At 41.2% G+C, this 19,567-nt stretch overlaps 1 protein-coding gene across 1 annotated transcript; it reads left to right on the top strand.

Moving 5' to 3' along the window:
* The first annotated feature begins 1,074 nt into the window (after positions 1-1,074).
* Positions 1,075-18,738, top strand: tent4a (terminal nucleotidyltransferase 4A). The gene is made up of 13 exons (XM_030740349.1): positions 1,075-2,135; positions 6,059-6,182; positions 7,173-7,219; positions 7,366-7,486; positions 9,033-9,140; positions 11,699-11,827; positions 12,040-12,244; positions 13,294-13,420; positions 13,511-13,614; positions 13,802-13,983; positions 14,252-14,410; positions 14,607-14,780; positions 16,150-18,738. Exons 1-13 carry the CDS (start codon positions 1,279-1,281, stop codon positions 16,294-16,296), a joined length of 2,484 nt encoding a protein of 827 aa, XP_030596209.1. The 5' UTR covers positions 1,075-1,278; the 3' UTR covers positions 16,297-18,738.
* Positions 18,739-19,567: the final 829 nt, after the last annotated feature.

Genomic DNA, 19,567 nt, shown 5'->3' with positions numbered 1-19,567 from the left:
ACTTTTTTCTAAATACATACACATCCCAGAAGGTGCTGTTATCCTGCCTGCCCCTCCTCCATCACAGAGCTTAATGGCTTGGGAAACGGCTGTTATTGGGGCCTGGGCAGCATACAGAGTCTGGAATGATGAACACCACCTGCTGTGTATTACCTCTTGAAAATGAACAGTTGGAATCCAGGTCTGCAGTGTGCATCTGAAATAATAAACAGAAAAAAGGAAGGAGCCCGTTTAAGCTTTGACAATGAAAAGAAAAAAAAAAATCAGTGTTCCTGTGTTGTAGTCAGAGCATATGAAAAGCCTTTGTCTTTATATACAGTGTGTTTGCTGGTGTAGGTTTTCTGCTGTATGTATGTGAGCAGCATTTCAAGGGCCAGAGTTTGTGGCCTCAAGCTGTGTTTGAGATACCAGTCGACAGTGCTATCACCGTCTCTATCTAGTCCATTTTCTGTCTTTAAAAAAGGGGGTTTTAATGTTTATAGCGAGTGATTTCCTCTCACGTTTTCCCCAAACACAGGAAGCTGTAGATCCCCAGCTAGATTACCCACAAAAAGAGATTCCCCTGTTGAATCAAACATGTTAGCGTCCACAAACTCTACAGCTTTGACACATAAATAAGTATAAATATTTCAAGACATTCATCTGTGGCTAGAACATTAATAGTTAATCTCTCATTTATGCAACAATAAGCTTCTGTCCAGCCTCATATTGATAGGGGATCCCCTATGAACCCACCCATCCGTTCCTCCACCCACTGGTGAAAGCGGGGAAGTTGAAACTGAGCGCACAAGGATCTCTAAGCTGCCAGGCCTTGTTTTTAAAAAGGCCCCGATTCGTTTTATTCATTATTGACGTTTACTGTGTTCTTCATTTGTTGCTCAGTGAATTATTTATCAAATAAAAATTCAAATATTTATTCCTTGCAATTCATCAGCCTCCCGGCTGCGGGGTGATGAAGGAGTGGGCGGATTGGGGGGGGGGGGGGGCGCAGTCATCATTTAAGAAACCCCTCGTAGGACGCATGCGTGTAGATTTGAAGAGCATACGCCATATTGAATTCCCGTAGGACTCAGCTAGCAAATTTTCCAGCTAGCGGTGTAAAAGGGCCACTTTATCAATGGTCCAAATTCAGTTTAATGTTTAAACGCGTCTGTTCTCATAACCCCGGACAGCGTAAAGACCTTTGAAAGGTTCGAGAAGCGGCGCAGATTCACAACGGGCTCGTAAGTGTTAGTTAGAGACTTGCAGGGAGGGGGGGTTACCAGAGAAAGAAGTTGAATGGATCCGAGGGTAGCTTGGATTCAGCCCGAACAGAAAGGACCTGCGAACGCCTTATGGATGTACGTCTGGGAGACCTCTCAGGGAGTACGGACCCTCTCCGCTCAGCAACAGCTCCACAATCAAAACCACAACCAGTGTGTGAATTACCCTGCGTTTGATGTTTTAAAAAATGTGGCGACCGCCGTGGCATCGAGCATCTGCAGCGGCGGCAGCAGCAGCAACGGCGACATTGCTGGCAGCCTGAGCAACGGCAGCAGCCATCACAGCATCATGAACGGCGCTACACACGGTAGTAGCGTTAAGGGCAATGCGATTTCATCGCTGGGGAGAGCGCGGTCCAACGGGAACGTACACAACTCTTTAACCACGTCGAACATCGCTGAGCCAGGTGAAGGGAAAATTGTGCCCCAGAAAACTGGATCTGTCTCATCGTCTTCGCGGGAATCCGGGACGGACAGTCCCCCTTCCAGCTGCTCACTCGAGAGGACTATGGATGGAAATGTAACGGGGGGCATTAATAATAACGTCGGGGGTGCCAACTTGCTCTTCAACTTGAGCGACAGCATGGAAAATAATGTCAACCTTTACCACCACCACCACCACCACCATCATCATCACCGTCACCCACAGGAGCACCAGGCTTTCAATTTACAGCAGATTTGCGTGAACCAGCACCAGGTTTACCCCCCTGTACATATTAATCAACCACAGAGTCACCACCCGGACCGAAGGAAAAGTGACAACAAGGCGAGCACTTATGGGATGAATTATTCGACTGCAAACTGCACTAATGGCAATTATGCGAGCACTTGCACGCCTTGGAAGACGAGGGCGTACAGCCCTGGAGTCCTCGGGTGAGTCGCTGACTTATGTTGAAATACGCTAAACTTGACAAACGTCTTCTGGTGCTGCTGTCTATTAAGCAATATTCAGTTTGAAATAGTAATACATTTGTTTTACAGTGCAGGTGGAATATGTCTGTACACTGAGTGCTCGAGAGTAATTGGGTATTTTTCTTGTTGCCGTTGGTTGGTTAGCTAACCGTTACCGCCGCGTGAAGGCGGCCGCAGAAAAAGACCGGAAGTGAAGTGATTTGGTATTCAGAAGGTTAAACTGAGCCGTTTACTGAGCTGTCAAGCACAAGTGTTGAGTAAAACAAGAAAACATATTGTGAGATGTTGTATAATGTGACGGTATCGGGCAATTTTGAGCAGCGTTTTTAGTGGGTTATTTATTTAGAAGGTGTCGACCGGATGCGCTGCTTTTAAATGTCGTCCGTTAGTTAGCCTAAAGCTAACCTACCTAACGGTTTCCTATGTAGACTCGACTTGAAGTTAAGAAACCACCGATTAAAAACCGAATTACGAGCTTTCTTTTTCTTCCAATGAAATATAATTAAAAAGAGCTAGAAATTAAATATAAATATCAAACTGTATAAAACACATTTTTGCTGACGCGTTTGGAATAAGCATAACTTAACAATATGAGCAACTGGACAAAACCTACAGGCAATCTCCTAATTTCTGGTTAATTCGAAAAATAATCGGGCAACTTGACGATGACTGTGAGAGCGTAAACCTACAAAATTAACTCTGAATATATATTTTTTAAACATAATTTAAAACAAGTGAAATAAAACACTGTGTATCATAAGTGCAGAATAAATAAGTTAATTTTGGTGCACTCGCTCTTTCCAGGTTTTTCTTTGTGGAGAGCTGTCCGTATGACATGCAGTAATGTGTTCCAGTGTACTTGAATATGGTTAAAATCAGTGAGCATAAACTCACGTTGGCCACAGAGTAGCGATAGTTTTTAATATTAAGCTCGCGTAATATTTATTTAATATGTCTAAGTGTGTAAATGGGTGATATCTACATTGTTGGCGTTATAGTGCTCAGTTATACTGGAATAAAATCATAAACAGGAGCCCTCTTGTGAAACAAATGAGTGAATAACTTCCAAATGTGTTGCAGGAACTTGTGATATTTGTAATGGCTGCTTGCACCCATCTGGGAATTTTCTGTAACAACGAAACAGTGTTTGTCATGAAAGCAGTTCCACATGCATGATGCTAAGTTTCCCAGTGCACTGAAATCCAAGTGAGGTGGACGTTTTAAGTTTTTATGATTGTTTCCTTCTGAAAATGTTAACTTAATATCATGTTGAATTTCATTTGGATATTTGTGGTTCTGCAAGTTTTCTGATGCAAGTTTCGGCTTGTGCACTGACTAGTCTTGTTTTGGTTTGCCTTCAGGGCAAAAGTCCTGCACAGAGAGGGAGTTGCACTTCAAATTGGAACAGTGTGAACATAAAATACTTGACTGTTGTAGACTAAAGTTGTGAGCTGTGAGTGTTTACTTTAAGATAGTTTGTTAGGGATGGTACTGGTAGCAGTTCTTATTTTGACTGTGCATGGATACGCACTGGCCTGACTGGTTTGCTGGCAGAGTTTTCACCAAGGAGTGGGCACATGGACTGAGTGCATTTCCTTCAGGGCTCTGGTAATTGATTGTGACGGTCCCCCTGTTATGTATTTCACACTGGCATCATGGCATGCATTCCTAGGGAAAAAAGATTGAATGGATCAAACAGACTTTCTTTGTTTTGAAGGCATTTAACTGGTCAGAAATCTGTTCATTACATGTGCCCCTCTGTCAAACACAAGCTCATATCAACAATAAGTCTGGGAGTCTCCCAGCCTGCTCTGGCCCTCCAGTGTTTTACTAAACCCTCTTTTCACATTCCACTCTAAACCTCAGGTGTGTGTGTGTGTGTGTGTGTGTGTGTGTGTGTGTGTGTGTGTGTGTGTGTGTGTGTGTGTGTGGTGTTGTTGTTGTACTGTTGTCTTTCCATAAGCCAAATGTTTTCACTGAAGATAAAAAATTTCTGCAAAATCTTCCTCCTCCACGCTTTGACCACTTTTAGTTCCAGATTATTTGGGGGCTGGTGGTTACAGTAAGGCACAGGATCCAATCTAGGATAGTGAAATAGGCACTGATACAAGAGACCTATCATAAATGCATAGGAACTTGTATGTATTTTTTTTTTTTTTTAATTAATCATTTCTTTTTGACCCTGTCACTAAAGGTAACAGCACTCATGGTATTGATTTATGCATTTTCATACTTGAGGGTTAGACCAGATTTCCCAATGGAGTTTTTCAGTATCATAGTATCAGGCATCTTCAAGTCAGATCACTACTGTGTATAGTTCAAAAATAAGAGTGTTTGAAGTTTCCATTAGTGCTGTGATCTCAAGTAGGTAGGGATGCAGTGATTTTTAGAAATTTAGGGCTGATAATGATCAATAAAATAGCAATGTAATTGATACAGATCCCAATATTTTTATAACTGTTTTTAATTTGTTTTTGTTGTTTATGTTCTTTTATTAATTTAAAGAAGAAAGCCAGTGCAAACTTGTTCCAACACAACAGATACATATGGACCAGTGACACTGGTTAATGGCATCTTATTTCCTAGTATGCTGATATAAATCAACAGGGCCACTGTCAGCTGATGCATTCCTAATTTAACATGGGCCCATGCTAGTCTAATGTGGCACCAGTGATTTCAAATAAAATTTGCTTAGGCGTCCAAAGAACAAAACAGGTGACTGTTAAAAGTAACTCTTACTCCCCTGGAATATTGTCCTCCTTAGCCAACTTGACAACGTACTATAAAACATACTGGCTGAAAATATGTATAGTGGCCTGTTATGCTTTTCTTATCATCAGTCATACAAACATAGTTTTCTAGTGGTAGAAACATTAAGCAAAGGTTGAAATAATGAGGTCATTTTGTATTCCCTTGTGGCCTAAATGCTCAGGCTTAGATGGTTCTAAACACTTTCAGTTTTTTCTACTCCTGGCTCTGCGTGATGTCAGTGAGACCAGATATCCCTAATATGGTCATCTCAGGCACACAGCTCTGGCCCCTCCCACCTGCTGTTCTAACCTTCTGTTTACAAAGGGCATCCAATCAGGGAAAAAATTGGCTTAAAGGTAAGGGAATGGCAGCTAAGAGCTTCTTTCAAAGTGCAAAAGCTAATATAGACTCTGAGAGGAAGAGTATCAAGCTGGAAATGAGTATAATAAGTCCCCTTACATAACAGTTTATTTGGGATAATGTGCTTTCTCAAACTGACGCTGTAGTACAGACAATAAGCATTACTCTGTTGTAGTTTTTGAAATGATTTAACATGGTTGTACCAGGATGTTACAAAGTGATGCTTTTTTAACCATCACACAGTCTTTGAGAGAGCACTAAAATCTGGCAGCAGCCAAGTTGTTTTTAGGTTTTTCTTTTTTCTTTTTTGCCCTGTCATAAAATTTCTTGTGGAATTAAGGTTAATTAGCGACAGCTGATATAACCCGCCACTGGCTACATTTGTCATATTAAACACTGAAAGTGACAATCAGCACTGGCTAAAATGAGAAACCGCATCCTGGAGGTTTTGAACCCTGTGACATGCTTGCATGTAGAAGTTCGCTTTCATCAGGGAGATCAGTGCTGTAACACTACCAGGCTGAGGTGGATATTTAGTACTGTTGTTTTTAATAAGAAAACATGTTTAATATGGGTCACTCTTTCCCTTTGAGCAGGATATCAGCAGTCCACTGTGTTGCAGTGTTTCTCAATTTGAAGTCTTCTTATAATCATTATCTTGTTAGTAGTTGTATACATTTGTAGGTAACTGTGTGAGCTGTTCGAAAGCAGAGAATTTATGTCAGATTTACAGTTCATTCTTATAGTTAACCCTTATTTATCCTCCTGTCCAGACTCCACGAAGAGGTGATGGATTTCTACAAATACATAACTCCTCGGCCAGAGGAGGCCGCTATGAGGAAGGAGGTGGTCAACCGGATAGAGACGGTCATCAGGGAGCTGTGGCCGACTGTTGATGTATGTTAAACACACACGTACACACATGCCTCTGTTTGGATTAGTGCACATCACACAGTTCACTTGGCCAGGCCAGCTATAGTGACTTAATTACCTGGTAACCTCACAGTGGCACCAGGACTGTAGATGTTCCCATCCAAGATTCAGTCTGGCACGTGTCACCCCTCCTCCTGTAAAACCAAAAGCTAAGCTAACAGACTGTAGCTGTAATTTTGTATTTAATTGACAGCTTGGCATCAGTCTTCTCCTCTGACTTCTAACCAAACTGTAAAATGTGTCAGACTGAACAAACACTGACCTCATACTAACACTTTACTGTTGTTTCTGTAGAAGGAATGAAATTCTAAGTAATTAAATGGAAAACAATAATGAGGCATTCTTCTTGAGATTTGCATAAATGGTCATGGAGGATCTTGCAGCTGGTTGAGAAGAGTACAGCGATGTAAGGCTGGCGCAGTGCTTCTCATTACTTAATCATGTAAAACACGTGCGGCAGTGATTTGTTGGCTGCCAGTCTTCTCCACTTCTGCTGTGAGCCACATTGTCAGGTAAATGGATCAAGTCTGTGATTTGTCCCAGCCTCCCTTTTCATTTCCACATATTAATCCCAGCCTGTCACGGTGCTGTTGCCTTGACGGAAAAGGAAAGAACTCCACTCTGCTTCCTTTGGAAAGCTTTCACTTGCGGCTCTCAAGCACAGCATTTTTGTTCTTTGCTATTGTGTACTTAATTTGGCAGCATACTCAACTTGGCACTGTTTACTGTCTCTGAAGTGGAAGCCGGAAATACCTAAGTCCTAGTCGTTTGCAAACATTTGAACTGGATATATACAGCACCACCACAAATGAGCTGGAAGTGTAGTTGTTGCATGTTGGCCAAGGCCTTTATGGTTAGAATGTGATGTGAGGAGCTATAACATGTCAGCTTGTGCACTGTTGAACTACAGTGATTTTTGGTCATTTTCACAGTTATGTAACCATGTTTTCCCAGGTACAAATATATGGCAGCTTCAGCACAGGGCTGTACCTTCCAACAAGGTAAGAGCAAGTGTGTTTGGGAGGGGGGGGGGTTTGTTTGTTTGTTTTTAATAAAGAAAATTCAAGTAAGTGTTGTCCCTGATGTTTTCCTGGATGGTCATTTTAAATTTTTTTTTTTTTAATTTATTTGTTTTTTGCCCTCATAGTGACATCGACCTGATGGTGACTGGGAATTGGGTCCGCCCCCCACTGCATGCACTAGAACAAGCTCTTCGCAAGCATAAAGTGGCCGACCCTCTCTCCATTAAAGTGCTGGACAAGGCTGCAGTGAGTAGAGAGAACCAGGCCGTGCATCTCAGCTCTTTTACGTGTGGACATCCAGTATAGGCTAGCATGGCATTGAGCCTGGCTGATCTATTGGTGGGCCGATACGCCATCCATTCACTTCCGCATAGCTATTTTGCCAGTCTGTCTGTATTTATAGTGGTCAATAAATGAACATTTTAAAAGTAAAGAAGAGATGGGAAAAACACCCTTCAATCCATTCAGTTATAAATGATGTTTCATGTTTTGTCCACCACAGGGCACTCTGCATCTTCCCAGTTAGTAAGGGGTGTTTGGAATGCTTTAAATACAACAGCCAGCTGATCTGAGCAGAGTCGGGCAGAGCGTAAACAAGTGAATAATTAACCACACATAACAAACAGGGAAGTCTGTTTTGTTTCATGTGTCTGAAAGGGAGAAAAAAAAATATTGGCCAATATATCGAAATAATGTATTTTTAAATCACCAAATATCGGTATCTTTCGGGGAAAAATTTTTTTTTTTTTTAAATCCTATATCGGTTGGGCTCTACACGACATCTGTATCTATATATGTCAATATTTTATATGACAGTAACTTCTGTCAATACAAAATTCAGAAAATTAACATCAGATGTCATATTTAAAAGCAGATTTTTCTTAGTCAAGAACTGCTGAAATAACAAATTTCCATCCTATGTATAAAATGGTCATTTACATAATGATAGATGATTTAATATTATACAGTTTTTAAATGTTCACAATAACAAACTGTTAAAGTTCCAGTCAACAGAAACCAAGAGGAGAGCTGGAATAAATCCACCCACAACAAAATTTGGCAACAATAAGCTCTTCTGAACTTCCAGTGCTCAGAAATATAAAGCTTTGACTTATTCTCTTTTATTAGCTGCACTAACCTGTGAGACTCAATTAGTGTCCTCCATCTGTTTGCCTCATAGGTGGCACATTTCCTGAGTTGTGGTGGACTTTCTGTCCATTTCTTTCCTGATTAACAGTCTGCTCTTTTATTGGAAACCACTATGATGTGAATGTTGAAAGTGCGTACTATGTCAGCTCTTGTTCACCCAAAATGAAAACTTGTCATCATCTATTCAGCCCAGGTCGGTCATACTTCACTTACGCTCTCGTTTCAGTTCTACAGCAACTTCCCATCATTGTGTCAAAGCTGTCACTCTGCAGCTCAGTCTAATGTGGGCACCTACTTTGGAGGTGTTTATAACTCCTGTCCTGCAGTGGTACTTTTGAAAAGAGTAGCTCAGGGGCCCGCACAAACACATTGTGGGTTGTGCGCACAACCAGGGAAACAACCACAAGCTTCAGTGCCTTCTTGACTGACATGATAATAAGCAGTTAATGGCTGAGTTTACATATTTGGATTAGCTTTTCTTTCCAAAAGCTTGTCATTTGGGACAGTCGTTAGGTTTTTTTTTTTTTTTTTTTTTTTTTTTTTTTGGTTTTTTTTTTTCCTTGTGTTCCAACACATAGTGAGCATGTTTTTACAGAAAGACTGGACTGTAATGTTTGTTAATACATTTCATTTAATCTTTCAGGTGCCAATCATCAAGCTGACAGACCAGGAGACTGACGTCAAGGTGGACATCAGTTTTAACACAGAGAACGGAGTCAAGGCGGCAAACTTCATTAAAGACTATGTAAAGGTGAGAGGTGCCTTCAGCATTGGAGATTTTACTGGCTGGTGTTAGATACATGTGCTATTCGTCTGTCTAAAAATAAAACCAAGCTGAGTTTCATAACATTTGATGGAGAGCTGCACCATGAACCAAGGAGGAACCCATAAAATTTTGGTGCCAAACCAGATCAAAATTGTAAATTAGGGCACTTCCTTTTGTTGAGTATGCATTTGTAATTTGTGGGCAGAGATGGGCATTTCAGGCAAAAAAAAAAAAAAAAAACACCTGATACTCACAGGAAACTCTTTGAACATTCTTTGAAGGTCACCCCCTCAATCCCAAAAGCACACTCTCATGACCTTTTGACTGCCAGCTGTGCATGTTTCTCACATTTTGACAGTAGCATTTACCACACTACTCACTGGTCTAATGCCTGTTAGCTAGCATAGACTGTATATAAAAGATGGGTAAAGCTGCTTTGATCACTTTTTTTGAATCACTTTTGGGTCAGTCTCTTTGGCCCCAGAAGTTACTATTTGATAGCTGTAAGTGCATTCTCCTATTTTTGTTGTTGTAAAGGTGGTTGGAAAACAGCTTCTGGGTGTGTTTCCGCTGTGTTCTTGCACTAGCAATGTGTTGTGTCCTAGCAGGCGCTGGCAAAAACAAGGGGAAAAAAAAAACTTGTCATATAAAGATATTTCCTATAATTTATTGTCTACATTTGAAAATCCTGGCCATCTGTAGTTTTGGGATGGCTTTATTTGTCGTCTCAGACCAGAAGGCAACAATCAGGCCACAGTGCACATTAGAAGGAATACATTCAAATGGAGGAAAAGAGCAAGAAAAGGTCATGTTGACATATTTGAATTAAAAAAACCGCTGGAGGAGTCACATAATTACCATCTTAGTGGGGTCTAAATACAGAACTTTGGAAATTCCCTCTTTGAATATAGGCTACCCAGCAGTTTAAATCTTGCACCGGACCATCTCATTCCCCGCTCCATCAGATCCTCATTTAACCTGACCTGAGTCTGTGTGCTGCTGAAGCTCTTGTTGCCAAATGTACTCAGCAGAGGTGAATTTCACACTGTCGTTCTGACAAAATTCCTGCTAAAGTTGGATTTCTGCCCACTTTAGTCACAGTTTTAGTGTCTAATAAAGGAAAGGAATTCCAGGTGCTGATGCCCCTGCATGCTGTCAAGTTTTTTGGCTTTTTTGTTGCTGTAGTTGCATGTTTTTATTGGTGGTGATCGCTGGGAATACATGTCCCAGCTTGAAGGCCTGCTGTTGACAACCACAAAAAAAAACCCCAGAGAGAGCTGATGTTGTTAATACATGGGCGTGGCAGGCTCCAGTGCAGTCTTGGAATTGAGAGGTCACCTCAGAGTTAATGCTCACATGTCAGCCAGGTGCAGCAGCATATCCCCCCCCCCCCCCCCCCCCCCCCCCCCCCCCAGTCTTGCTTGCTCTTCTTAAAAGAATATTTGAAAAGTTGACAGAGCTCTGCTGCTCCACTGGCACAGTTAAGCACACACATTCTGCCAGGAGGGTTGTGCTGCCTTTTCAATTGGAAAATGAACATATTTGTAATTCTCATTCACAGGCTCCTCTGGGGTTTCACACACACCTCATATTGATACCTTTTTAGAGAGTTTGGCCCAGTTGGCAGCTAGATCGTAGGACGTCTGGGTTATAACAATTTGTGCATTGCACTGACTGAAAAAATTTGTAATCTGTTTCCTTGACTTAAAAAAAAAAAAAAACATTTACTTGCGTTGGATTCAGCAATAATCATGTCAACATTACAGAGGGGTTTTCCTAGTGATTTTTTTTTGCCAAAACCACCTAAAAGAAAACCAGACGGCTTGATTAAATACTATGACTAATTAGAAAAAAAGCTTTTCTTTTGAATATGCTGCAGGCAAGAAGGCTGTTTCTCTTAAATCCTCTTGGAACTTTAGCTGAGCATATGGAATAGGCCCTTTTTAGAGTAGCTTTCCTCACTGTCTTAACCAACTTTCTGCTGATTGGTTGTTCTTCCCAAATAGAAGGTTTGACCAGCATGTGGGAGGAGGCCTGTGTTCACAGCTGTGTGCCTGACGTGACCATATAAGGGATATTTGCTCTCACTGACATCAGTCAAGTTTAAAAAAAAAAATAAATAAAAAATAGCCTGAGTGCATAGAACATATTTATGAGCATCCACAATTTTAACAGTGTAAGGAAAAGCATAATGGGTCCACTTTAAATAGAAGCTGTCATAAAATTGATTTCCCTGGACTTGCATTATAAGTATTTTATGGGTGTGATTTTTAAATCATATCGCAATTTACAAGATTAAACTGCCTCACATTTTAAAAACCAAACAATTGCTTTTGAATCAAATCACCAGCCAGTCCCTGAGTCATGAATTAAGCCAGGCTATTATTTAGCCAAAGATTCACACTGTTAATGATATAATGATTGGCATGCCAGCTGCATCATTTTAATCTCTTTACTTTTAATGTCTAGTCTTGATTCTGACTCAGTTTTACGTGTATCTCATTAGAAACCCTCAGTTTTCTGTCTCTGCTGTCTACTTTCAGAAGTATCCAGTGCTGCCTTACCTGATCATTGTACTGAAGCAGTTTCTGCTGCAGAGAGATCTAAACGAAGTCTTCACCGGGGGCATCAGCTCCTACAGCCTCATCCTCATGGTCATCAGTTTCCTACAGGTACAGGGACATGTCGTCACAACAGTAAAGCAGGTTATGTTGTAGTAGCACTGCTTTGGATAATACTGGGTGTATATATAGTAGCATAAGCAGAAGTAGTTTATTAGGTGTTGTAGGCCAACATAAACTCTAATCTTAATTAGTCAACAGTAGCATTTGTCTCAAATATATTCTAATCTGGTCTGTTTTTTTTTTTTTTTTCCCCTCTTCAGCTTCATCCTCGTATCGATCCCAGCAACCCCAGTGAGAACTTGGGTGTGTTGCTGATCGAGTTCTTTGAGTTGTACGGGCGTAATTTCAACTATTTGAATACAGGGATTCGCATTAGAAGTGGAGGCGCATATATAGCCAAAGATGAGATTATCATGCCCAATGGATTCACGCCATCCTTGCTCTACATAGAGGACCCTCTCTCAGGTGTGTGTTTTACTATTTCAGCTGAAATACTGACTGGTTTTCCAAACAAATAAGATTTTAAGCAGCATGTTCAGGTAAGCATTTATGACCCAAAGAAGTAATCTGTGTAATTTATACATCCTATTTTTATACTTGTGAAGTAATTTGGAAAGCCAGCCAAACGGTACTCAAATTAATTCAAATATGATTTTGTTACTGGAAGCTGCATGTAGCAACGTAGCTATGCTGTGGTAAACTGGTGGTGGTTAGTTTGCAGTGTCACATGGTACAGTAATTTGAAAACACAAAGTTAATTCACCAACCAGATCAGCCCCAAAGGTTTGGCTTTATTTTGCAAAGTTAGATCTGTGTTATAAGCCAAGCTAGCATTGGTCCGAACAGAGCTAGCCTGTAGTCAGATTAGATTTTTATAAGTAAATGAAAGTCCCTCATTCAAGTAAATGCTCTGCTGATATTATCCCTGGTTTTACCTGGTCTTGGGTCATGTACACACTTGATCAGAAGGGCTTCACTAAAAAAAATCTGGCTTTCTTCTGGCTAATGTTAGCTAACATTTTACTACGTGCTAACTTAGACGATTTGCTAACTGCCTAGGTAGGTAGGTAGCATGGACTCGTGGAAAAAAATTTGAGTTTGATTTTTGTCCTCATCTATAATTCTATGAAGTTTGCCTTGTGCTGGGAGCTGCTGTTTGTTGGCTTTAGTGATTAGTGCACTCCTTTTGGCTAATGTTAGCTAATTAGGTCACTGTTGATGCTGTAAGGGAGCAGAAGAGCTTAAACATCATGTCCTATGGATTTCATACCTTGGCAATTAAAAAAAAAAAAGTATTCCACAAAAATGCTGCATCATCCACTTTTAGTTTGTCATGTTTGTTTTTGTGTGGTTCACTCAGAACTATTTGTCCATTGGGTGTGATGTTGAGTAATAAATTGTAAGGCTTAGCACATTTTACATTCAAGTAACAAGTAATGTCACAACCACTGACAATTTTAGAAAATGTAAAACTTGTAGTTGAATTATTTATTTATCCCCCCCCCCCAATGTAGGTAACGACGTGGGAAGGGGTTCCTATGGTGTCATGCAGGTCAAGGACGTGTTTAACTATGCCTTCATTGTCCTGAGTCATGCTGTGTCCCCACTTGCACAGTCATATCCCAACAAAGACTGTGAAAGGTTAGAATCCAAACCATTTCAAAGTAATGCAGACCCCCATGAATAAGAGTGGTGCTCTTCTTATTAAATGCTTCTGTCTTGTCCCTGCAGCACATTGGGGAGGATAATCAGGTTGACCAAGGAAGTGATCGACTACAGGGAATGGATCATTAAGAAGTGGGGGGGCAGGGATTTGGTGCGAATGGACAATAGAGGTACAAATGAGCAGGTTTCAATATAAAGCAGATACAGTTTTGTCATTGATGTTAATCAGTATTAGGAGAATTATCTTATCAAGCCAGTGAAAATGGTGACATTATAAATAAAATTTAGAACCCACCAAGTTAATGGCTGAGTTACTTTGTTAGCATTCCATCTATCCTTACTATTGTATTTCTTTAGTGTCACCTCCCAAGGAGCTGGTGTCAGAGCAGGAGAACGCTGTGCTGGGTGGTGGTGTCGGGTCAGACGAGCAGCAAAGGGATTCGGTGTCGCCTCACAGTGCGGACTCTCCCATGTCCATCTCCAGCCCCCAGCAGCACTCGTCTGCCTCGTCAGTGTCCTCGCTGTCTGGGTCTGATAACGTAAGAAAACCTGTGCAGGATGAGTAACAATGCACACACTATATATGAGAATTATATGCATTTCTAGTGTAGTTCTTGAAAAATGCCATACAGTTTACACTTGCAGGATAAAGGTTAATATTGCCACCCACATGACGTAACTACATGCTCCTTGTCCATCTGATGGAAGCACAGCCGAGTTTAATATAATGTTGTTCTAGTATTTAGATGGAAATCTATTGTGTCATCCTCAAAGTCATTCACAATGTCCTCCTCTTTGATCGGCCAGGACTCTGATTCCACGTTGCCATGTCCCATCCCTCCTCCGACCCTGCCAGCCTACCCGCCTTTCCCACCCCTCGGCCTAGCAATAACTCCAGGCCTCAACATGGGTACTGGCAAGCCTGGCATGGGAGGACACCATCTGCTAATGCCTCCAGGTTCCCAGGTAGGCACACAGCAGTGGCTGCAGGCACCAGTGATTGCATTAGCCTGAATTATGCATGTAAAATATGTTAAAATTTGAACTGCAAATACAGCTTATTCAATCAGCTGGGTAGAGAAATAGATATAACATGTGTAAGGGTTGTGGTTTTGTTTTTTGTATTTTGTTTCTGATTAAAATGATCCCTTCCTTTTCCCAGGCTCGCGTCCCATTGCCCGGTGGTCTAGCAATGCACTCCATGCCTGGCAGACAGGTGTGTATAGACACCGGGCTCTCCCCCTTCTTCCACATGCACCCCCCAGCCCATCCTCATGCCCCTGCCCCTTCCAGCCCCCAGCCTCCGCCCAGTCCCCACTCCAGCCACACACATAAGGTAGGCGGTGGATGCCACAAATGCAGTACCGAGACAACCTTGTTTCCCACTTGAGTTTCCACTCTGTCATTTCTGTCTCTTCAACATCTTCATCCTCTGCCACATGTCTGTTATCTCTTGGTTTGTTGCTCTCATTGCTCTGTGCAGACATTGTGTAACAGGTTACATAAACTGTCATTTGCCTTCCAGTAACAAATGACACTACTGCAGCTGTAAGGCCTAATATCATGTTTAAAAAAAAAAAAAAAAAAAAAAAAAGATAAAATAAGCCAGGCTGGTGATTCCCATGTATCCAGCCTTTAAACTAAACTAAGCTAGCATTTGCCCATAGATACATACTGCATTAGTTGCTGCTGTTCATTGTAATGAATGGTCAGTGTGGCTGCTGTATTGCTCAGGGGGAGCCACGTATGTACCCTTTTTTTTTTTTTTTTTCGGTTTGTTACAGATATGGCATGTATTATGGCAGTTAGGTAAATGAAACAGTGCTTATCTTGTGTCCATAGTAATTGTAATAGTTATATAATATGCTAACAAATTCTACAGTTCTGCAGCTGCTTTTTTGTAACATTAATCTTTTAAAAACTGATTGTAAAATGTGAAAACTGAAGAGATTACTCCAACAATTAACTGAGTTGTCCATCCAGTCCTGACAGTTTTCTGGGAATCTTCACATCAAAGATGGACACAAACTATGCTGTGCAGCTCTGCATGCTTTTGCAGCTATCACTTACAGTGCTGTGAAAAAAATCATTTACCTCCTTCCTGATTTCTGAGGTTTTCTCCTTTTTGTTTTTTTTTCAATATTTGTCACACTTAAGTGTTTCAGATCATCAAACAAATTTTAGTATTCATCAAAGATATCCCGAATAAATACATATTCAGTTTTTAAATGATGATTTCATTTATTAAGGGGAAAAAGCTGTTCAAGCCTACCTGGCCCTGTGAAAAAGTAACTTCCCTCCTTGTTAAATAATGAATTAATGCTGATTAACCACATTTTTGCTGAATCAAGAAATCATTGAAATAAAAAGATCATGCTATCATTTTGTATTTACTCAGGTTATCTTTGTCTAATATTAAAATTTATTTGCTGTGAAAGACTAAGTGTAACAAATATGCAAAAAAAAACCAAAAAACGTGTAAGTTCACTGTTATTCTGTCACGCTAACAGTGACGCCCTGAACAAGACGAAAGCTTGTATATCTATTACTGTCTTCTAGCTTCAACTTGCATTCATTGCTGTGTTGTAGACACGTTAATGTTTAAACACAAAGTAACTCATAGACTGCAAGTCCACACATCAATCTGCTTGGATCAACGTTTTGATCTTTTTCTCTCCATCTTCTGTCTTTTCTTCTCTCTTCAGAATGGAGCCAAGTTTAACGTGAAGGGCTTCCACAACCCACCACTGGTCAACAACGCTGTTCTGGCTAACCGCGGACACACACACACGCACCGCAACACTTGGCGACGCAGAAAGAGGGACAGCCTGCCAGTTAGCCTCAGCAGATAGAAACCACTCCCCTTCTCCCTGCCTTTTCGTCCCCCTCCTCTCCGGCTGCATGCCCTGGCTCTTCGTTCATCTTGAAGGAGGATGGACAGGCAGACAAGAGGACCAGAGACCAGCAGTTTTTATTCCGAGGGTTCCTCGACACGGGACAGCAGCCCTCAGCTCTGCATCTTCCTCCTCTCTGTACCCTTCCATTTTTGCATGACAGTTCAGTTTTGTTATTTTTCCAGTATTATGTTACTTTCAGTATTGTGTCTTCCTCGCGTGCGTTTCTGGTCGGTTTACGTTTTTGTTGAACTTGGTGGTGACGGCATTGCCAAGCTCACGTGACCTCATTTCGACCCTTGCAGCCAAGCTGCCCGAGGTTCTATTACTTTTTTTTTTTTTTTTTTTTTTACAGTTAATACGCTTAAAAACAAACCATTTTTCATTTTGTGCAATAATGTTACTTTTTAAAACTAAAGTAAGAGCTTATTTAATTTCGTGTGTATGTGTAAAGGCATTTTATACTGTTATTTTATTTTTGTAGAGTTTTAAATTTTGTTTACGAAACCTTTCCCCAGGCAGCATCTCTGGAGCGTGTGTGTGTGTGTGTGTGTGTGTGTGTGTGTGTGTGCGCGTGTGTGTGTGTGTGTGTACCTTTCATCAGGTTAAGATGGGCCCAGGTTAAAAGGCCCCTTTCTTCCTCTCCCCTCTCTTTAAATGTGGTTTGTTGAGAAGCCGTATCAGAAAGGGATTATCTTCACATTCCTGCCCATTTTTCTTCACGTCTTGTGAAAATGGGCGAGGTGAACAAAAAATTCCCTGTGGAAGTTTTGTTCCTCGGTTCAGTTAGTGTAAAGCATGCTGGAGGAAAGTGGAGGGAATTAAACTGCAACCTGGGATATCCTTGGCCTAACGGAGGCAGCAGATAGACTCGCATTGCCACCTGGTGATTGTGTGAGTGCGTATATCTGTTTGGCTGTTACAGGAATGTGTCATTGCCATATTTTGTCAGTCGGGGGAAGGCTGGCAAGTGGCCTGCTAGTTTTGTCTTGGCCATATTTCTCTCTGCTGGAGGCAATTTGAAAAGAAAAGCTTCCAGGCAGTGCAGGATTTTGGCCTGAGAGCTGATTTTTGTTTAACATTTATGCCTGTGTGTTTTTTGTTTTTTGTTTTTTTGTTTATTACATTTTGTAGGAGGGTTGGGGCCAAGAAGGCAACAGCTTATTTGACTTGAATTTGAAGATCAAGGGTAGAGGCGAGAGGGCAGAAAACCACTGAGCCAATGTCAGAGGGGCCATGGTTGTGGAAAATCTGATCCCAGGGCTGAGGTCAGCTCTCGCCCACAGCTGTAAATTAGTGCAGACCAACACTAAGATGCTCAGCGATAAGGTTTCTCTCCTTTTGTGGTCCTGGACAAAGGAGGGGGGAGGGGGGGGGGGGGGGTCTTTCTGAACCAAGGACCCTAATGAAAGGGAATTTTATTTTGATTCCATTCAGGAATCTTGTGTGTATTTGATTGCCAGGTACTTCCGCTAATTGTTTTGCAATGCCTTTCTTTGTGTTTACTTAGGGTGTGTATATGTGTGTACGACGTTTTCTGCGAGCACACCATGTTACACAAATACACATACTCACAGACAGGACTGTCAAAGGCTGTGACTCGCCCAGAACACTACACATGCCGGTGTTATTACTATGCAAGTGGTTTCTTCTAATTATTGTGTCAACTCCTGTATTTTATGTTTGGGGTTATTTTCCATTGACAAAAAAAAGGCAAAAAAGGGCAAAAAAACAAACAAAAAAAAACCCCACACTGCTTGTTGGATTAGAGTGATGTTACTGGCTGTCAGACTTCTCAAGCCAAAACATGTGAACGCTAGCCCCTACCCCCTGACCCCCACCTCCCTTGTGTTTGTATGAAGGCCATGATGTGTTTAAGACCCAGTTTTCTGCATCCTGTCAGTCAAATGTAAGGAACGGGGGGGATTGTTAATGTCAGTGGTTGGGTCTGAGTCTGTGTAGTGTGTGACATAGTGAAACGTGTGTGAGAAGGACTCATGACTCGCCACCACAGTTTTATTTTAATTTTTTTTTTTTTTTTTTTTTATAATCAGAGCGCAACTTGCCCTCTGCAGGTGCACTTCACAAAGTGGCCATCAAGAATTTGACTTTTTCTTACTGACACCCATTCACTGCTGTTGCACTGTTTTATTTTTATTTTGTTTTGTTTTTTAAACCAAGGCAACTCTGGTCTGTCAGTCAAAACTGCGCCTGGCGTCCGCTCTGTTACAGATGTAGGGTTTCTCTTTTGACTGATGGGTCACAGGGCAGAGCTGATAATGAGCTAATCACCTCCCAGCTTACAAATTCCTTTCATACTTAATAATCTGACCAGAAAAATCATTGACCGGTGGAAAGGGTGAGAAGTTTTTTCAGAGATGTACGCTCTCATCCTGTTGTTCCCTGTTGTTTTTTTTTTTTTTTTTTTTTTTTTTTTTTAAATAGAATAATTTTCCATCTGTAGAGAGATAATCAAAAACAAAACTGAGCATTTACTGCTCAGTTTCATGCAACTGCAGGAAAATATAAATCTGATAACTGGGATGCAGGTAGCGAGCCCAAGTTACCAGACTGCAATTCTGACGGCCACATTTGCTTTTAGAGATTAGAACCAGTTTTTTGAGACTAAAAAGAAATTGGGTGGTGAAAGCTGTTGGCTCGGTTAGAGTTGCCTACAATTTTAACAGTAAAGACTGACATGCAGTATCTAAGGAAGTCTGTATGGAACAAAATCTGTGCATCTCAGTCCAGTGTAGCCAACTCACCATGCTTGCTTTCTCACCCGATGGTGGAAACACTTAGATAAAAGTATCGGCTGTGCTCTGCCATAGTGTCCTGACTACTTCAGATGGTTTTTAAAAGTGAGATAGAAAAGGAAGCAAGGATAGTTGGAGACTTGAGTTGGACCGCTGAGATTTTGGCATACACACATGTAGATGCAATGTAATATTAACCCCCACCCCCCCCCCCCCCCCCATTGCAATACAATGAGGGATTTTAAACTGGTGGCTGCTGTTCAGAGAGAGATGGCAGCCCTTCAGTGTCCTGGCTGATTCATGTGAGCGGTGGCCCTCAAAATGGACACCTATTTACCAGTGGCCAGAGGGAACCACTGCCCAGCTTTTTTTTTTTTTTTTTTTTTTTTTTTTTTTTTTTCCTTTTTGACATTTTTATGTAAATATATTTTTTTCTATTTTATTTTTTAATAAACATTTTAAAACTGCCAATC

The sequence above is a fragment of the Archocentrus centrarchus genome, chromosome 11, assembly GCF_007364275.1.
Source record: "Archocentrus centrarchus isolate MPI-CPG fArcCen1 chromosome 11, fArcCen1, whole genome shotgun sequence".
Classification (NCBI taxonomy): Eukaryota; Metazoa; Chordata; class Actinopteri; order Cichliformes; family Cichlidae; genus Archocentrus; species Archocentrus centrarchus.
Note: the sequence above shows the minus strand (reverse complement) of the source record. Positions and strands in the feature narration are given on the sequence as shown.